The 18,904-nt window shown below is 42.4% G+C and overlaps 1 protein-coding gene across 1 annotated transcript in view; it reads right to left on the reverse strand.

Annotated features, from left to right (window-relative positions):
* Positions 1-18,904, reverse strand: part of Mypn (myopalladin) — an 80,705-nt gene that overhangs the window by 36,506 nt on the left and 25,295 nt on the right. Inside the window, exons 3-7 of the mRNA XM_051186821.1 lie at positions 15,187-15,362; positions 13,297-13,348; positions 9,874-9,970; positions 8,574-8,645; positions 248-389 (exon numbers count right to left, since the gene is read on the reverse strand). Of these exons, the coding sequence (XP_051042778.1) occupies positions 248-389; positions 8,574-8,645; positions 9,874-9,970; positions 13,297-13,348; positions 15,187-15,362 (539 nt within the window). The remainder of the gene's footprint in view (positions 1-247; positions 390-8,573; positions 8,646-9,873; positions 9,971-13,296; positions 13,349-15,186; positions 15,363-18,904) is intronic.

Below are 18,904 nucleotides of genomic sequence, written 5' to 3' on the forward strand. Positions count from 1 at the left end.
AGCAGAGGGCGTAAGATGCCCTCTGGAACTGGAGTGTACACATTGTTGTAAGCCTCCCTGTGGCAGCTGGGAATTGAACCAGGTCCTCTGGAGGAGCAGCCTGTGCTTTTAACTGCGGAGCCATCTCTTCAGACCCTTTATATTAGCTTTCTACTAGCTATTTGATTCATTGTTTAAAAACACAAACACAAACTTATATGAAACTCTTGTTTAAAAATGTAAGACTATTAGAGAAGCATCCACTTACTCTTCTGTAAGATCCTGAAGTCTGGAGAGTCTTCTATTAAGGTCCCTTCTCTGTACCACTCGACTTTCGGGGACGGGGCTCCTTTTACCCGGCACTCAAAGACAACCAGCTGCCCCTCAGAGGCTGACAAGTTCTGTAGCATCTGGGACAGAAGGGGTTTGTTATCGTCTACTCACTTGGGGACTGTATCCCTCTGCTGGAGTTTAGGAACTCTGTCTCCCCCCTGGGTTCTTTCCAAATATACATCTCTGGCAGCTTCAACCCAGTGAGGGTACACTGAGTCCAGTTTGGAAATAGCACTATCTAACCCTTCCGGGACTCTTCATTTACCACCACTTAAGTGCTAATCAAATTTATTAAATATTATGTCAAACATTTTGAGTAAAGGAGATCTTTTCTTTCTTTCTTTCTTTCTTTCTTTCTTTTTTTTTTTTTTTTTTTTTTTTGTAATTTCTGTTCTCATTTGGATATTTTGTTTTTTTACAATTTGTGTCTAAACAAAGCTCATGATATTTTGTGCATTGCCCTGACACATTTACAATCCTTGTTTAGTGTTGTGGGCTGCATAGACCTCCCCAACAGCTATGAGAATGCCTAACTCAAAAATGATAAAAATAATACAAAGTGAGGTGGTTTTGGTCAACTGCACAGTTTTCAAGCACGGGTTTTGTAGATGACAAAGGTCCTGTCCCAGTGTCAAAAGGCAGAACTCTGGCCTGAATGAGCACAGCAGTTGATTTTTATCTAGAGCTGTTTGTGGACAGGCTTTATGACTGCCAGGGCACACTGTACTTCAACATCGGTATTTTGTTCTTTATGTAGTGCCAAATTTGTTTGCTGAATTCATGACCTGGATAACACAGAGTGGTTTTTGAATTAATAAAAAGTGCTATTGAACTGGAAAATCTAATTATTCTTCATTTCCCCAACACATCTTATAAGGACAAGATCGAAGGCAGGAAGGCAGACAACATTCACGTGTTGTATGCTATGTCCTCTCTCTGACCTCTGAGAAAACTCTGTGCTAAAATGTTAACTTGGGTGCCTATTAAAAACTGTAGTGGCTGTCAAACATCTCTCTGGAATTAATATGTAATGCAGTTTTCATTACTTCTGAGGTAGACAAGTTAAAAAAAATCAACTCAACAGACTCCAAAAAAAAAAAAAAAAAAAAAAAAAAAAAAAAAGTGTGGTGGCACACACCTTTAATCCCAGCACTCAGGAGGCAGAGGCACGTGGATCAGTGTGAGTTCCAGGACAGCTAGCACTGTTATACAGAGAAACCCTGTTATGGCAGAAGGGATTGTATAAATGATATATGGCAGGCTTTACTAACCTAGTTCTCAGCAGGACAGACCCTCTAGAGATGGTGTGAGAGAAGCTGTATCTCATGATTCTCATTTGACAATGAAAGCAGAGACCTGCTCCATTTGAGAGAAGCAGGTCAGCCAAGATACCTGCAATACACATTGTTGAGAGGCCTGCTAATATCTCAGGTAGGAAGAAGTTCATTCCCATAGAAGCCATAGAAGCCAATATTCAGTGGGAAGATTCCAAAGGTTATCTTACAAGCCACTTAGTCATTATTGTTGCAAATTGTGGGCTTTTTTCCTTTTCTTGAAGTTTATTGTATTTTTATTTACTGTGTGTTTAGAGAATGTGGACCACATGCAGGGGTCAGCTGCTTTCTTCCAACCTCTAGGACCTGAGGAGCAAACATAGGCCATCAGGCTTCGAGATGAGTGCCTTTACCTGCTGATGAGTGCCTTTACCTGCTGGAGAATCGTTTTCCTTTATTTCTTTTCTTTTTTTCATTTTTTTCTTTCTTTTGTTTTTTTGAGACAGGGTTTCTCTGTATACAATGTTCTGTCTGTATGTATCCCTGCAGGCCAGAAGAGGGCACCAGATAGCACGATAGACGGCTGTGAGCTACCATGTGGTTGCTGGGAATTGAACTTAGGTCCTCTGGATGACCAGATAGTGCTCTTAACCACTAAGCCATCTCTCTAGCCCCCTTGTTTATGTTTTTAAAACCCTGCCTCCTGTCTGGATGCATGATTCTCTCCCCTCTTTCTTTCCCACCATTGTTACCATCCTCCTCAACATCTTTACCAGAGCTAAGCCTATACCATTTTTATGTTCCCGAAACTCCAAAACTGTAAGATAAGGCTTCCAGGTGGTGGCAGGAGGGAGAAGCAGGTGGCTCTCTGTGAGTTTGAGGCCAGCCTGATCTATAAAGTGAGTTCCAGGACAGCCAGGGATACACAGAGAAACCCTGTCTCAAAAACAAACAAACAAACAAACAAACACCCCTGTAAGGTTAAAAAAAAAAAATCTCTTCTGAATAAAGGAACCTGCCTCCAGCAGTTCGTTGCAATAAGGAAACAGACAAATACACAGACAATGTACAGACTTGATCACATATATCTCACTTCACTAAGGGTGAACATGACAAACCAACTGAGAAAGGCTGAGTTAATTTTTACTAGAAATTATGGATTGGAACTAAAGTCACTATGTCAAAAGTCCACAGCCTCTTGAGGTAAAACATTACTCAAAGTACAAATCTGCCATATTTGTCATCATACAGATAACATTTGAGTTCATTCATTATCAACCTGCTGGTCTGGAGGGACTCATTGACCAGTCAGCACTGAGCCTGTTGTTTCTGCTCTTCCTAAGCTTTCAGAAATAGAAGTATTTACCAACTGTTTTGTCCCCACCCTTCTCAGGTGCTACAAATGTGGGTTCCTGCTTAGAGGACCTTGACTGGCAGACACAATGCAAGGATACCTTCAGAAATAGCATCTCCCTTGTTGGTTAAATACATTATCAGTAAGGAGTACTTGTTCTTACAGAGGACCTGAGTTTGATTCCCAGCATGCACATGGTGGCTCACAAGTGTCTGTAACTCCATTTCTAGAGTATCTGATGTCCTCCTCAGGCCTCCTTGGATACCAGGCATGCATGGGGTACATACACATATATGCAGACAAAACACTCATACGCATAAAATAAAATATATAAATATCTTTTAAAAATAGCTCCAAAGTGGCCGGGCAGTGGTGGCACACACCTTTAATCCCAGCACTCAGGAGGCATAGGCAGTAGGATCTCTGTGAGTTTGAGGCCAGCCTGGACAGGCTCTAAAGCTACAGAGAAACCCTGTCTTGAAACCCCCCATCCAAAAAAAAGACTAGCTCCAAGGTTCATTTTTTTTTCATTTATCTTGTTATGCTTATGCTTATCTTTATGTTTTATGTTATACTTATTCATGTTTCTGCACCTTTGGTCATGATGCAGCTGAATGTATACAGTGCCTTAGGCTGGACTTGGCCCAGAAAGGTTTACTAATATGGATCAATGTGAGATGGTGCGATGCTCAGCAGGTAAGGGGGCTTGCCACCAAGCCTGAGGATCTGAGTTCCATCCCAGGACCTACGTGGTGGAAGTAAAAAACTGACTCCCGCAAGTTGTCCTATGATTTCCACATTTGGGCAATGGCCTATGCAACACACACACACACACACACACACACACACACACACACACACACACAGACACAGAGAAAAACATGTAAAAACAGCTAAATGGAAGGCCCTTTGCTACCTGGTTGTCATGGGCGCCCCAGGCAAAGGTAAGTCTCTGGATTTGATGGATTGGGAAGAAGGACCCTGAAATTCTCAGAAATATGGATCTGGCCACTGGCCCAGTTATTTCTGGGTTTCCTGCCTCTGCTCTTATATAATGTAGTGCTCTTCAAATTCTTGATTCCCCTGCCCCCTTAAACTCTTCAAATTACTGCTGAAGCAGCCAGAGCCAGGGCTGCCACAGCCTTGAAAGCCCGCCAGGGCAGCTGCCATTGAGTGGGAGGTGACAGGAGCAAGATTCTAATTTGGTCACCTCCCTCCCTCCACACTCCAGAAGTGTGAGTGTTGTTCTCTTCATAAGCAGAGTGAAGTGTTTCTGATATTGCCAAGAGGAGGAAGGGTGGTCTAGCGCCACACATGGAATGTTTAAAAACATTAAGAAGGATGGTGAGATGGCTCAACACGGAAGGACACTTGTTACGGATACTGACAACCTAAGTTCCATCCCTGGAATGTACATGGTCAAGGGACAGAACTGGCTTCTGTAAGTTGCCTCTAAACTCATGCATGCATTGTACCCAATAAGCAAATAGATCTGATAAATTAAAAGAAACAAAACATAGAAGGTGGGCTGAGGATGTAACTCAGTTGGTAGAGAGGTTGCCTAGCAGGCACAAAGTCCTGGGTTTGATTCTCAGGCTGGCATAAACCTAGTGTGGTAATGAACACCTTGTAACCCTGGCATTCAGGAGGTGGAAGCAGAGGGACCGAGAGTTCAAAGTCATGCATGGCTACTTAGAGAGCTCAAGGTCAGCCTGGGTTACATGGGGCTCTGTCCACAACAACGATGACAAAGTGTGTGTGTCTGTGTGTGTGTGGGGCCGTGGATGGGGCTCTGTGGCAGAGCACTTGCCTAGCATTCAGAAGCACACACTCAATGCACTACAAGCAAACCAAGGGCACAGGCACCCTCTATGAGCAAACTCCTCTGGAACCCGGTAGTCTGCTCTTAACTCTGTCACCATTCGGCTGGGCAAGTCTCCTTTTCACTTAAACCTTCTATAAAAGGAAGCTCATTAAAGAAGGGGGAAGGGGAGTTAAATAAAACTCTCTAATCAATGCTTTTAAAAAATGATGGCTTGCCATAATTGGCAAAGAAACGCTTTGTTGGGCTGTATAGAAAGTGAGTCACAAGAGACATGCCGCCGTAAGTCCCTGAAGAGATCAACAGAGACAGAATAACCTGGATAGATATATGCAAATCACCTGCTAGCATTGCTCGGTGGCGAAATACCATCCTTGGTAACTATGACTCAGAAATTTGCTAATGACACTGGCAATGATTGTGACCTCAATCCTGCCCTCACTGACGGAAACTAACGCAAGCACACTGCGGCTGATAAGTCTCTCTGGAATCTGAACCCCAGCCTGTCCTGGTGCCCCATGTCCCTGAACAATCCCATTTATGGAGGCAAGAGTCTACATTCAGAGGACAGAGAAAGCCTCCTCACAGTTTGTGTCTGTGTTCCAAGAGCCGGTTTCCCACCAACAGGCTAGTATTTTTTATAGATTTCACTGTATAATCAGTTTATTTTCCCATTTTTACTTGTCAAGGGCATATGTATCTGCCAACCAGAACATCTAATCATCTAATCAGAGAGAGGTGTTCAGAGTCACCCCAGAAAAGCAGTTAAAATGAATGCTTTGATTGACCTTGGAAATTAAATATAAAGAATATTAAAGTGTTCTGACTGTCTCTCTCTGTCTCCTCCTCATCTTGGGCTGAGGGTTAAATCCAGGGCTTTGTGCTTGCTAGATAAGTACCTAACCACTGAACTACCCTCTGAACCCATGTGCTGAGGATGGGAAGAAAGGAGACTGTTGGGACCACCAGGGAATTAGTGGGTTAGCTGCTTTTGAAGAGTGGGTCCTGTTTCTAACCTGTGATGAATGGACATGACAAATGCTTTATTTCCATGTCACTTTTACACTTTTAAGGCTAGATGGACAGCAGTGATAAGAGAAGACACAAGGCAGGTCAACTAACTGTAACACATACAACAGACACAGACACACACATACACACACTGATACACACACACAGACATACATACACAGGTACACACACACACACACACACACACACACACCAAAACACATAAACATAGTCTATCCACAGTTTTCCTTCAGAGTCTTGTATCTACTAAATCATAACATGGTATTTTCTTACTTCTAGTCTTTTACAACAGTCAAGCTGAAACACTAGAGGCAGATTATTAAGTGAGTCTAAAAAAAAAATAAAGTGATATCTTTTTTGGTTTTTTGTTAGTTGTTGTTGTTTGAGACAGGGTTTCTCTGTGTAGCCCTAGCTGTCCTGGAACTAGATCTGTAGACCAGGCTGGCCTCAAACTCTCAGAGATCTGCCTGCCTCTGCCTCCCAAGAGCTGGAATTAAACTCCATGTGCCACCATCACTGGGCATAGAGATATTTTATTCACATAAGGAAATGTGGTTAGTCAACATGGAAATGGGTAGATAAGCATTATTCTAGACTCTTCGATAGATTTTGGGAAGCCATTTTGGATGATCTCATTCAATATGGTTGAACTCCTCTTTCTCATTTTGGGCACTCTGGAAATTTGGGGCTAGGTAATTCTTTGTTGTAGGGGCTGGCACCCTGTGCACTGCACCGGATTTAGCAACATCTCCAAATGCCACTAGCACAGCCCTCTTACATGACAACCAAAAGTGTTTCCAGATATTACAAATGCCCCTTGGAGAACAAAATCAACCATCCATGACTCAAGCCATATTTTCTTTCTTTCTTTTCTTTTTTCTTTTTTTTTCTTTTTTTTTCTTTTTTCAAGACAGGCTTTCTCTGTGGCTTTGGGGACTGTCTTGGAACTAGCTCTTGTAGACCAGGCTGGCTTCAAACTCACAGAGGACCTGCCTCTGCCTCCCGAGTGCTGGGATGAAAGGCATGTGCCACCACCACCCAGCCAAGCCACATTTTTTTTTAATAGAATATAAATCTCTTTGGTCTTACAATTTGTTATTTATATGAGGTAAAATATCATGAAGACACATTTGATCTTCATAATATCAAAAATTCCAGTGTGACTTATTTTTTCCACCTTTGAACTCATTGTCTTGCTCAACAATATGTGTTGAACATAGAAAGATTCATAGTCTTAGGAGTGGGAAAACTTGTTTCTACTCCTAATTCTACCATTAACCAGTCTTTCGAGGTTGACTGAGTTTTAGTTAATCTCTCTGACCCACCCCTGGTTTTTCTCCTTTGTACATGAAAATCTCTAACTGAATTTTCAAGTTTGAAATACAAAGACTGTGTGATTTAAAGTTTGGTGACTCTCTAGTCACTAATACTGAGAAACAGAAGAGCTCTTTGTCCTAATCCAGGCTTTACATTAAATCTCCTAAAATCACTTAGCTCTGCACCAAAGCCAGCCCCACAACCAGATCCTCCTGAAAGTCGGCATACCTTCCTGGAAGAACAAGTAGCCAGGATCTTGTCACCTGATTTCCAGGAGTGACTGTTTAACAACCTTTAGAGTGGCCATAAAGGTCAGTGTGGTTAGCAGTGAGTACATTTCCTAGACACACTGCAGTGGTCAGAAACACAAAAATATGAAAGACTTCTAATGGAAATGGATGGAAGAACAGGCCTAGAGCCTGACTGACAACTACATTTCAACAAGAAAAGGTACCTTCTGCTCCATTCCCTGTTTCCTCGGTCCTCCTTGCCCTGGCATGAGGCCTGGACCCCAAATGGGAGGCACTCCCAGGATGCCAATGAGCGGCCCTCCTGCTCCTGGAATGAGGTTACCCATGGGAGGCCACATGCCCAAGATGCCTGGGCCTCCAGTGATGAAACCGCCTGCTCCCTATGATAGTGTCCACTTGGCCTGACATGACTTGGCCAGGCAGATAAGAGCAGAAGAGCTCTTTATCAGTCTTGTATTTCTTGTTCTGTTTCCTCGGAAATCATCTACTGAGCTTGACTGTTTTCTAGCTGCATGACAAGGAAGACTTTACCCTTCCTAACAGAAAGAATAGTTTTGGAAGGCAGAAGTGGGGTAAAAAGTACAGTTTGCAACCAGACAGTAGTAGCACACACCTTTGATCCCAGTGTTCAGGAGGCAGAGGCAGGCAGATCTACATGAGTTTGAGGCCAGCCTGGTCTACAAGAGCTAGTTCCAGGACAGCTTCCAAAGCAACAGAGAAACCCTGTCTTGAAAAACCAAAATAAGTAAATAAATTGGCAACGTTTTAGTTTAAAAAAAGAAAAGGAGTCTATCTGATAGTTGGAGGGGGGAGCTGAGAATATAGCTTAACTGACAAGAGTGCCTGCCTAGTACACACAGGCTGGAGTCCTAGCAATGAATAAGTTGGGTATAGCTGTATACAACTGTAATCCCAGCACTCAAGAGGTTGGGGGAAAGAGCATTAGAAGTTCAAGGTTATCTTAAATTACATAGCAAGTTCAGGGTCAGCCTGGGATATATGAGATCCCATCTCATAAAGTTAAATAAAACAAATAAACCTAGGGCCTTGACATAATACCATAGAAACTATCAAAACACAAAAACCCTTAGTCCTACACTGTACTCCCAAAAGACAAATCTTGAGATAGAAATCAGAGGCTCTCAGGTCCCTCATCTGGGTTCCCTGGTGTTTAAAGCCCTGGCAGAAAGAAAGAAGTCTTATTTGGTTACCTTTGTAAACACTGGGGCTGCAATGATAGGCTTTCCATCCAGTCCTTGCAAATAGTTGGTAGGACTCTGACACTGTGAGAAGGGAATCAACAATACATTCATTGTCACCAAGGTGGCTGCAGGGATAGACTGAGATAACAAATCTATAGACTTAGTTATATAAAATTAATCTCAAATCAAAAGACCAGTGTTTTCTAAATTCATGAATCACAGACTTGAGATTGTAGATTGAACCAATTGCATTTCTTCCCAGGTCAGGATGGCCATAAAATTATACTTCCCCCACCCCACACGGGTCCAGGTAACTAGGCCTAATCTGAAGAGGGCTCATCAAGTCCCTGGGGCTACACAAATCATTGTTTAAAGACCAATGGATTTGGACTCAAAGTTGACCCACGGAATTACTTCAGAGGTTAGATAAGTAATCCTCATTGTTTTTTTAAGTTGTAGATCAATACATCAAAATATAGTCATTTATATTATCATTGACATGCAGCAAATACATTTAGAAAGTATAGCTTCATGTTTTAAAGTACATGCATCCATGAATAGTTTTATAGGTGAATAGAAAATGCATGTAAGTCTGTCCTAGCAATTATTACTATTGACAGGAGATTCGTCTGAGGATAGGGGTGTAGAGATACAAGCTTGACTAAAGTTGGTAGGGTTTTTTTTAAAGATCTTATTTTAGTTTTAATTATATGTATATGTTTGTATCTCCATTTGTGCATATACTTGCAGGTGCCCATGGATGCCAGAAGAGTCAGCTGGATTCCCAGGAACTGGAATTATAGTTGGTTGTGAGCTGCACAAAGCAGGTCCTGGGAATTAAATTTGGGTCCTCTGCAAGAGCAATACTTCCTCTTAACTACTGGGCCATCTCTCCAGCTCTGATTAAAGTTTTCACTGAATATGCTTCTAAACACTGAGTGTTTCATAATACAACTTGAAACATGTGAGTCATTACTATTTTTTGAAAGGAAAGGAAAGACAAGAAAAGAAAAGCTTCCTGCTTGCCTTGGAAGTAGACTCATTCTAAGTTCCATGAAACAAAGTTAAGATGTATACCCATTGGTTCACAAATGATCGGCACTTTTTATAAAACAGTGGTACCAGAGACTAATTGTCAAGTGTCTCTTTTCCTATGATGTTTTCTCAAGGAAGAGACGAGGTTCCCAAAGCCATCAGAAGCAACGCGCTCATGCAGCAGAAGGACAAATTGATTACAACAGAGGAGCCTGACCTTGCCATGCCATGCAAGGCGGTCATGGTCACTTATATTCAATTTAGATTTGTGTACCTGCTGGATGGTGGGCACTCGGGGCTGGCCTTGGGCTACTGGAGGAATGGCTGCAGAGGTAGTGGGAGGAGATGACAACTCATTTGGCTTCTGGATTCTGAGGAATTATTAAAATATAGATTATAAAACAGAACTATAACTGCTTGTGGAAGTCATCAAAACCAGTAATGTCAACATTGTCTGCTGGTGGATATAGTAAGTCTTTGACAGGGTTCCATAAGTATTTGCCAGTGTTTCATTGCTATACACTCTGTTGAGCAATACATACATGAAGACCACATTCTTAGCCTTGGATTCTTTGCTTGGGGTACAGCCAGAGAGTCAGAGGTATCAACAGTGACCCGAGATTCATAAGTGATGGGCACAGCACAGCTGGAGATAATTTTTAAAGCTCCATTTTGTTGCCACTACCTCTATTGTACTTCTCATTTCTTCTTTCTTTTCTTGTTTCCCTTCTGCCCCCTCTCCTCTCTCTCTCTTTTCTTTTCTTTTTTGAGACAGGATTTCACTCTGTAGGCCAGGCTGGCTTTGAAGAGATCCAATTGCCTCTGCTTCTCAAGTGCTGAGATCAAAGGTCTGAACCACTAAATTTGGCTCTTTCTCTTTTGGCCTTGAACTGGCTATGTAATGGGGGAGGGGGGACTTTGAACCTCTGATCCTTTGGCCTTCTGAGTGCTCAGACTATTGGTGTGAGCACCATGCCTTTCTTATGTGGCACTGGGAGCCAATTCCAGGGTTCTGTGCTCACTTGGCAAGTGCTCCATCACCTGAACTTCATCCCCAGCTCCTCCTCTTTCCATTTGAGCAAGGAAAAAAGAAAAAAAAAAAAGAGGCCAGGCTTTATAAATCTTTATTTCTGGTATTTTGCCCTGGTATTTGCCCAGTAGAAATATCCTGAAGTCAACAAGCTCTTCAAATTTATACAATTTTACTTAAAGAGATTTGAACCTGGGAGTATCTTGAGAAGGATGCAGAAGGAAAATTAGTTTTGTGAGGAAGATAGAGGTCTGAGGATCTAGCCAGAGAACCTGGCAGAGGTATAAGGTAGCCCTTTGGTTGGAAGATTCTAGTTCTCCAAAAGAGAACTGGGAAAAAGGAGTGATGGCCCTCAAGATCTTGACCATGGGTCTTTTGCCTATGGTCCTTGGGGACACATGGCCACTCACAGTAGGTTACCCTGTCTTTGGTCTAGATGTTGCCTCTCAGTTTCTTCATCTCTAAAATGGGTAAACAATCATTGATAGCCTGTAAGTCCTTTAGGAGGGTTAAAGAAGTAACACCCATCAGATGCTTAGCTTGTCCTTGCTTTCACCATGCCCAGTGAAGATGCTTGTAGGCTCTCTGTAAAACTGAGTGGGACATAATGACACAGAATAAAATTTCCCCAGACAGGCAGCATATGTTCTAAGAAGTGAAATGGCATGGCCTATAGTTGCCTCCATAGCATGTTTCCCCTTACAATAGGAGAGTCACTTAGTTTTTCACATAGGTACTCCATATAAAGAGTATTTCCTAACTGTCATTGTGGCTGGGTGCGTCCCTATCATGACTTTCTGGAAATGGGCCATGAGGGAGAGTGATGGTGCAGCTTAAGAGAGATGACTCAAAAGGAGGGTTGGTGTGTCCTTCATGCCTTCCTTTAATACTAAGGAGATGGGACCATGTGTTAGCATGAGGTGGGCAGAAAGCTGGTCTGACCACTGGAGGCCTCTGATGTCCCATGCTGGTATCTAGTAGACTGAGAAGCCTGTTTGCCAGACAAATCCTGATCTGTATGTAAATGAGAAGTAAATACCTGTGTTGTTTAAGTCACAGTTAATTTGGTCTCTGTTGTATTGAAGCTAAAAATCTTTGCTGTAACAAGACAATTAATTTAAAGCAAAGGAATAAGTGAGCTAAGTGAAACTAAGCCTTTGTAGTAGGACAATGCCCCCTGGCCTGAGAGATGGGGTAGGGGGAGAGGAGCAATGAGCGATGAGTGTGTGGCAAAGCAGGACTTTATTATAGAACCTGGAGAGGGAGCATTCAGACTGGCTGTGGACGATGAGTAGGAATTTCGCAACAGGAAATCCCACAAGGTGCACAATTTAAAGGAAAAGCTGAAAACAAACACTATGCTGTTTGAATGAGGTGCCTGCCACTTGGAGAGCCTGACACCGCAGAGACAGAGGGTGAGCTTGGTTGACATTCTCCTGAATACAGCTTTGAATAGCAGGCCAGTTAAAGACTTTTTTAAAAAAACATTTATTTGTTTCATGTTTGGCTTTGTTTTCTACAGATATTTTTTTTTTCTTTTTTTTGTCTTTTCAAGACAAAAGCCTGTTCTAGATAGAACTTGCTCTGTAGACCAGGCTGGCCTCAAACTCAAAAGCATCCACCTGCCTCTGCTTACTGAGTTCTGGGATTAAAGGCCACACCACCACCACCTGTCTTCAGATAATCTTTTCTGAGCCAGGAACAGGATGAGGTCAGAATGCTCTGTTTGAGAACAATTGGTACCTCTTCAGATTCTGTAAGAGAGAGAGCCTGAGGCAGAGAGGAAGACCTTTAAAGATGGTAGACAGACACAAGAAAGAGAAATGGGACAAAGGCCTTTTGAGTGATAGTAGAAAGGGGTGAAAGTTGAAAGAGAACCCCTTTACTTACTAATGTTCATATGCATGCTAGAGCTAACAGTGAGTTACTGCAAGGGCAGATACACAGAACGTCTGAGGAATAGGACATGGCTTCTTCCCTTTGGAGCTTCCCCTCTGTGCCCATAGCTCTGTGAAGCCTTTCTTGATCTCTCTCTTTCCTTGACCATCCGAGTCCTATGCAGCCTGCACATGGTCATATACCACTGCACCTTACTACTCTCTACATGTCCTCTACATGTCCCTCTACTAGACCTTAAATCTTGAACTCAAAGGAAGCCTATGATCATTCTTGGTGTTTGCTGAATCTAGTGCAGTACCTGGGTCATAGTTAAGGCTCAGTTAAGGCTGTAAAAAGCAATAATTAGATGGATAAAACTTTATTCGGTACCACTGTTTAGCAAAAAACTATGAGTTGTCCAAAACTAATGGCAATCCTCTTGTCTCATTCTCCCAAGTGCTGTGATTAGGGGTGTGTTCCACCACCTAGCTTTATAAGTACTATTTAAAAATGTATTTTAAAAGTTACTGGGTTATATTTTTCAATCCTGCATACAAAAGCATAATACTATTGTATGAGTGACATTTCAATTTTTAAATATTTAAATTAATCTGCTGGGCAGGATTTAAACAAAATCAAATTGAGTCTTCCCCAAATCTGCCCATGTATATGTCCATATATATTATTTCTTATGATGCTAGGATCTACCATGGGATCACCTCCTTCAAGTTGTAGACATTAATTAGGAGTTCCCTTGGGGTCTGAGGATATTGAGGCTATTAGCATTACCGATTCATCTCTTCTTTGTTAGGGTCCCCTTCTGAGTCAGAGGAAGAAACTCCTGGAGAAATGAAAACAAGAGATGGGATTTTTAATATGATAATTTATTAAACAAATCCCTAGGCATCTGAAGACCTAAGAAAGGATCTTAGGCTCAAGAAGGAACTTACTGGCTCCTCACATGAACATCCGATCTGTCCATCTGGCAAAGGAAGGAGGAGATCCTAAGAAGCCAAAGGAAAGGACTTGACCAAGGACATGTGCTCAGTGAGTGATAGTTCCAATGAGCAGGGCCAAATTTTGAATTCCAGTGTGTGAAACACCTGCTAAGATCTTTGGACTAACATGGCGGTCTTTGCAGGCATCTCTGGTGCTCATAAATCCACACAGAGTGGGTGAAAGGGGGGATTATTCTGGATTCTGAACATTGCAGGTGTAGGCAGGAGCTCTTCCGGCCTGCTCTAATATTAACAAGTCATCCTCCATTTTAGGAGTGGGAGTGTTAGATGTTCAGATGCCAGAATGGAAAAACAAACAGCAATCCAATCTCAGTTCTCCTACCAGGTCCTAGATTTATTTCTCAAGATAGGAAATTCCAGGAATATACAGTGGAGCTAAGCCTGGGGGTGTTTGTTATACTCCAAAAACTTGAGGCTAAAAACACGGAACACATTCCTATAGATGTATTTATTCACTCAATATCTGTCTAATATTCAATATGTGCTTAGTCTTGTGGAAATTATCAGAAATAAAGAGCAAAGAGACCATCTGAGCCTCCAAATCTTCTCAGAAAACGAGTGCTTGTCCCGGGATCCTATATGAAGTGCTCAAAGCAAGGCATACCTAAGGCATTACATAGGCAAGAAAGAGTACTGAGGAATGGTCCTCCAGATAAAACTCAGGGGAGGAAGCAAACAGGAACAAAAGCTTAATGGATAGCTGAGGTCTACAAATTGTTTTCTCCTCTAAAAATCACCTCTGCTTGGTACTGTTGCAAACACCACCCCAAAGCTCTCAAGTGGTCACCAGACTTCTATTCCTGACTCCCCACAGCGAGGGTAAGTCAGATTGTGCCATGAATTTCCTTTGTTACTCACAGGCAAAGCCCTTGCTATGACTGATTAGGACTTAGAATCTGCTCACCGCCTCCTCCACCTCACCTTGAATTTTCGGGCTTTGTTTCCTATTACTTTTGTCCTTGCTTGCTCTGCTCTGGCCACATTAGCTCAACTCTTCCTATTTTATTTAGGTTGTTTTTATTATTATAGCTATTATTAGGGTGTGTGTGTGTGTGTGTGTGTGTGTGTGTGTGTGTGTGTGTATAGGCATGCATGGAGGTCCAAATGACAACTTTTGGGAATTGGGTCTGTCCTTCCACTGTGAATACCAGTGATCAAAACCAGGTTCCAGGCTTTTATATTTAATATGAGGCATGTAGCTGGCCCAACACACTGGCTCATTTCTACCTCAAGACCGGTGTTCTCTCACCTGTGGGCTACTGTGTTTGCTGAATTCTCTGCCTACAGTGATTTTCCCTTGACTCTCCTGTGACCTGACCACTACTTCCTCTAGGTCTCCCTTCAAATGTCACCTGGTTAGTGGCATTAGGTCACCTAATCAAAAAATTACAACACACACACATACATACACTATTCATTTCCTATTTCTTTTTTTTCTTTTTTTTTTTTTTGGGGATCTTGTGATTTATTGTCTGCAATTCCTCCCATTATAATGTAAATGTATCAGCACATCATCCATCTAAACACTTTTGCCTGCTCAACTTATGCCTATTATCCCCAGCGTCTAGATCGGTAGATAGGTCCTCAGCAAATGTTTATTTAATTACAAATAATTATATTTTGATAGTGTATGTCATGCTCCAGAGGCATGTAGCTTTACCTTCTATGTAAATCTCAGCAGAAGTTGAGTCTGTCCCATAGATGTTGGAAGCAAAGCAGGAGTATCGTCCTGTGTCCTCTTCAAAGGCTTCGGTGATGGTCAACGAGTGCAGGTTTCCTGCCTGCACGATGTGAATATCTGGAGAATTTTCAAGCTCCTTGCCTTCACAATACCACCTGCAAGGAAAACAGGGAAGTTGTCACGCATGGTGGAATTTACCTGTAATCCCAATCTCAGGAGATAAAGGGAACAGAATCAGAAGTTCAAAATCATCCTAGGTTACACAGTGAATTGGAGGTCAGCCTGAGCTACAACAGACCCTTCTCCAAAACAACTACAACAAACCATACCAAACCAAACAAACTAAACTAAAAAACATCAAAAATTCAGTAGCAGAAATGGTTCCAGACATTTTCTGAGAAAGAAACTTAAACAAATGAACATTGAAAGGTGAAAATAGAATTTTTCACATAACAATTTTGGGAAACTAATATATATGAGCACTCTCATATATATTAGTGACAATGAAAGACAGCATCATTCTTATGAAAGGGTTCTGGAAGTGATACTAAAATAACACATACATTTTATTCTTGGAACCAACAATCTTATTGGAATCTATGTATGGGGAGACTTGCAGACATACAAAATGATAAACATACAGGCTACTGGTTAGAATAGCAAGCAACTTGAAACAAACTATCATTAGGTCACTGTTCTCCAAGCCAAGACACAGCCGCACAACAGAACACTGCAGTTCCAAAGGGAGGATGGGAGGAAGCACTGGCTGTCGGCTGTCGGTGTGGACTATAAGATATCCTTAACCCCAACTGGTTTAACTCCTCCCTCCTACCACTTGATGAAGTGGGATTCTAAGACTCACTCCAGAATCACATCTGTTTACCTACTTCCTACAATCAAGCTGTTCTCTACTTCTTCTTAAACACGTCACGGCCACCCCAGTGTCCAAACCGCTGTCCAGGTTCTTACCTTCTTCCTGTGCTTTTCCTATACCTATTAATAACTCATCCATCATCATTCAGCTCAGATATCATCTCCCACAGGAGGCTACACTTACCACTGATGGTTAGCATGTTTTCTAACTTCACCTTTAAGAAAAGATCTATCTCGCTGGGCTGTGGTGGCAAACGCCTTTAATCCCAGCACTCTGAAGGCATGAGGCAGGCCGATCTATGTGAGTTCGAGGCCAGCCTGGTCTACAAAGCTACACAGAGAAACCCTGTCTCGGGAAAAAAAAAAATCTATCTCATGTCATCTAAGTTTTGATGACATAGGACCTTCACTGAGTCTGTTTTGACATTGTTTGCCTCACTAATTTTACTGGATTGTAAACTCCTAGAATTCAATCTCCACAAGGAGAGGTCTGCCTCATCAAGGACTGTGCCTTATGCTCTTGAAGCAGTGGCAGAGCCTGGTGCATCTCTGACTGCTCTCTCCTTTGGCATCTCATCTCACCCCTCAGTGTCAAGCACACCTCCACCTCCACATCTGATTTTTCAGGCCCGACTCTCTTTTCTCATCTCTTTCCTTCTGTTTCAGCCTGATTGGCCTTTCTATTCTGTGTGCACATTGAACCTTCTCTGCCATGGATTCTTATTTTTTTTTTTATTTGTAAAAATTGTTTGCATGGGGAATATTCCTACCACAGCATGCTTGTGGAGGTCAGAGGACAACTTGTGGGAGTCATTTCTCTCCTTCTACTAGTAGGTTCTAGGGATTAAACTCAGGTCATCAGGTTTGATGGTAGGTCCCTTTACCTGCTGAGTTATCTTCCTGCAGGCCCTTGAGATAGGATCTTACTAGGTGTCTCAGGTTGACCTGAAACTTGTTATATAGCCTAGGCTGACCTTGGACTTTTGGTCTTAGGAGTACAAATGTACACTTTCACACCCAGCTCCACTGGGGGCCTTTTGTGATCCCTAAAATCATCCACCCCAGATCTTCACAAAAATAAGTATTGCTAAGTAAGACTACTGCTCAAATGTCGCTTTCTGGGAGAGGCTTCCTAGACTCCTTTCCCATTGTGGCCTCTTTATATCTACTCTATCATTGGTTACTTTTGTGTAGCTGTGATCAAAATACCTTGGATAACAACATAAAGGAAGGCGGATTTATCTTGACTCAAGGTTTCAGGGGGTATAATCCTTGGTTACTTGACCCCATGCACTTGGGGAGAACATACAGCAGCAGGCGCATGAGTCAAACAAGATCTTTCTCTTCACGGCTGACTGGAAGCAGGGACAACAAGGCCATGAGTTAGCATCAGGTGTCACCTTCTAAATCACTCCCAACAACCTACTTCCTCCAACTGGGCCTACTCCCTAAAGTTTCTTATCTTCCAACATGGCATCAGGAACTGGGTGACCATTCAATACAGAAGCCTGTAGGGGACATTTATATCCAAACCACAGAACCTTCATTTGTCATTCTCTGGACATTCCCTACTGTTTGGAATTTTTATAAACTTACTTTGTCACCATTTGCTCCCCTCAGCATATTTTAAGGCCCTTGAGTGGACTTCATCAGCCCTATTTACCAAAACAATCCCATCACCTTCAGCAGCGCCCTGATACATGGCAGGTACTTGGAAAATTAATTGTTGAAAATTAAATGAAGTGTTGATGGACTTCTTGAACCACCAAACGATGGGAAACATCCATAGTTAATGTTTTGTGAGTATTTATTTTGCTTCATCAGATTCACTGCCTGTCTCTGAGCAGCAGACACAGGACTCGCAGGTGCTAAGACAGATTTGCAAATCTCTCAGCACACAGCTAAACCAGACTACAGGGAGTGGCTGTGAATGAACCAGAAACTGGTATAAATACTGGGTTTTCAATTAAACACTGCACATTGAGAACATTTGTCATCGTTATTCTCCATTTGAAATACCCATAAAATGAAACTGAAAGGATTTTCCTTTTCTTTATTTGCTTGTTTGTTGGCTTATTTATTGCTGTGTGTGTGTGTGGGGGGGGGTCGTCAGAACAGTCTCTTATAGCCAAAGCAGGTTTTAAAACTTGATACCAGGACAATGATGACCTCGAGTCCACCATCCTTCTGACCACACCTCCTGAATGCCAAGAATGCTGAAGAAAAGAACTTCTAAAGGCAGCAAGCCACAAAAACTAAAAGAATCTGAATGAGAGCACTGTGGGAAGATAGACAGCACCTGCAGGGGCAGGCTAGCCCAGAGCTGCAAACCAAGCGCATGCTTGGGGTGTCAGTGAAAGGTGCATTGGTACCCCCAAACCCCAGAAATCTGGGACATGGAGACAGGAAATTGCTGACTACGGGGAGAGGATGTGGAGTGTAAAATGGGGGAAAGGTTACACATTCGGAAAACGAGCCTCCGCTGCAGGTCATTGCCCCACAGCTGAGCAGTCAGCTGTAATCCCAGGAAGGCCAAACTGCAGGGTGAGCAAGCAGAGGTCCCAGAAGGGAGTAAGAGAAAGCAGGGCTTCAGGAGGGATTTCTCTAGGGAAAAATGAAGAGCTTACCCTCATAGTACAGCCCATTTGGAAATTTCAAAAACTGATGGTAGAATTGAGATGAATTTGTTTCACATTCAAACAAGTAGGGACGAAATCACCACCACCAACAGCCTGGTCAACAATACGTTAGGCCAAAATGAACAGTACACCCTGTTCTTCGGGAGCTTCGGTCTATGTAGCCAGGAATTCTTTGAATGCAGGGT

Source organism: Phodopus roborovskii, unplaced genomic scaffold, assembly GCF_943737965.1.
Source record: "Phodopus roborovskii unplaced genomic scaffold, PHOROB, whole genome shotgun sequence".
Taxonomy (NCBI): domain Eukaryota; kingdom Metazoa; phylum Chordata; class Mammalia; order Rodentia; family Cricetidae; genus Phodopus; species Phodopus roborovskii.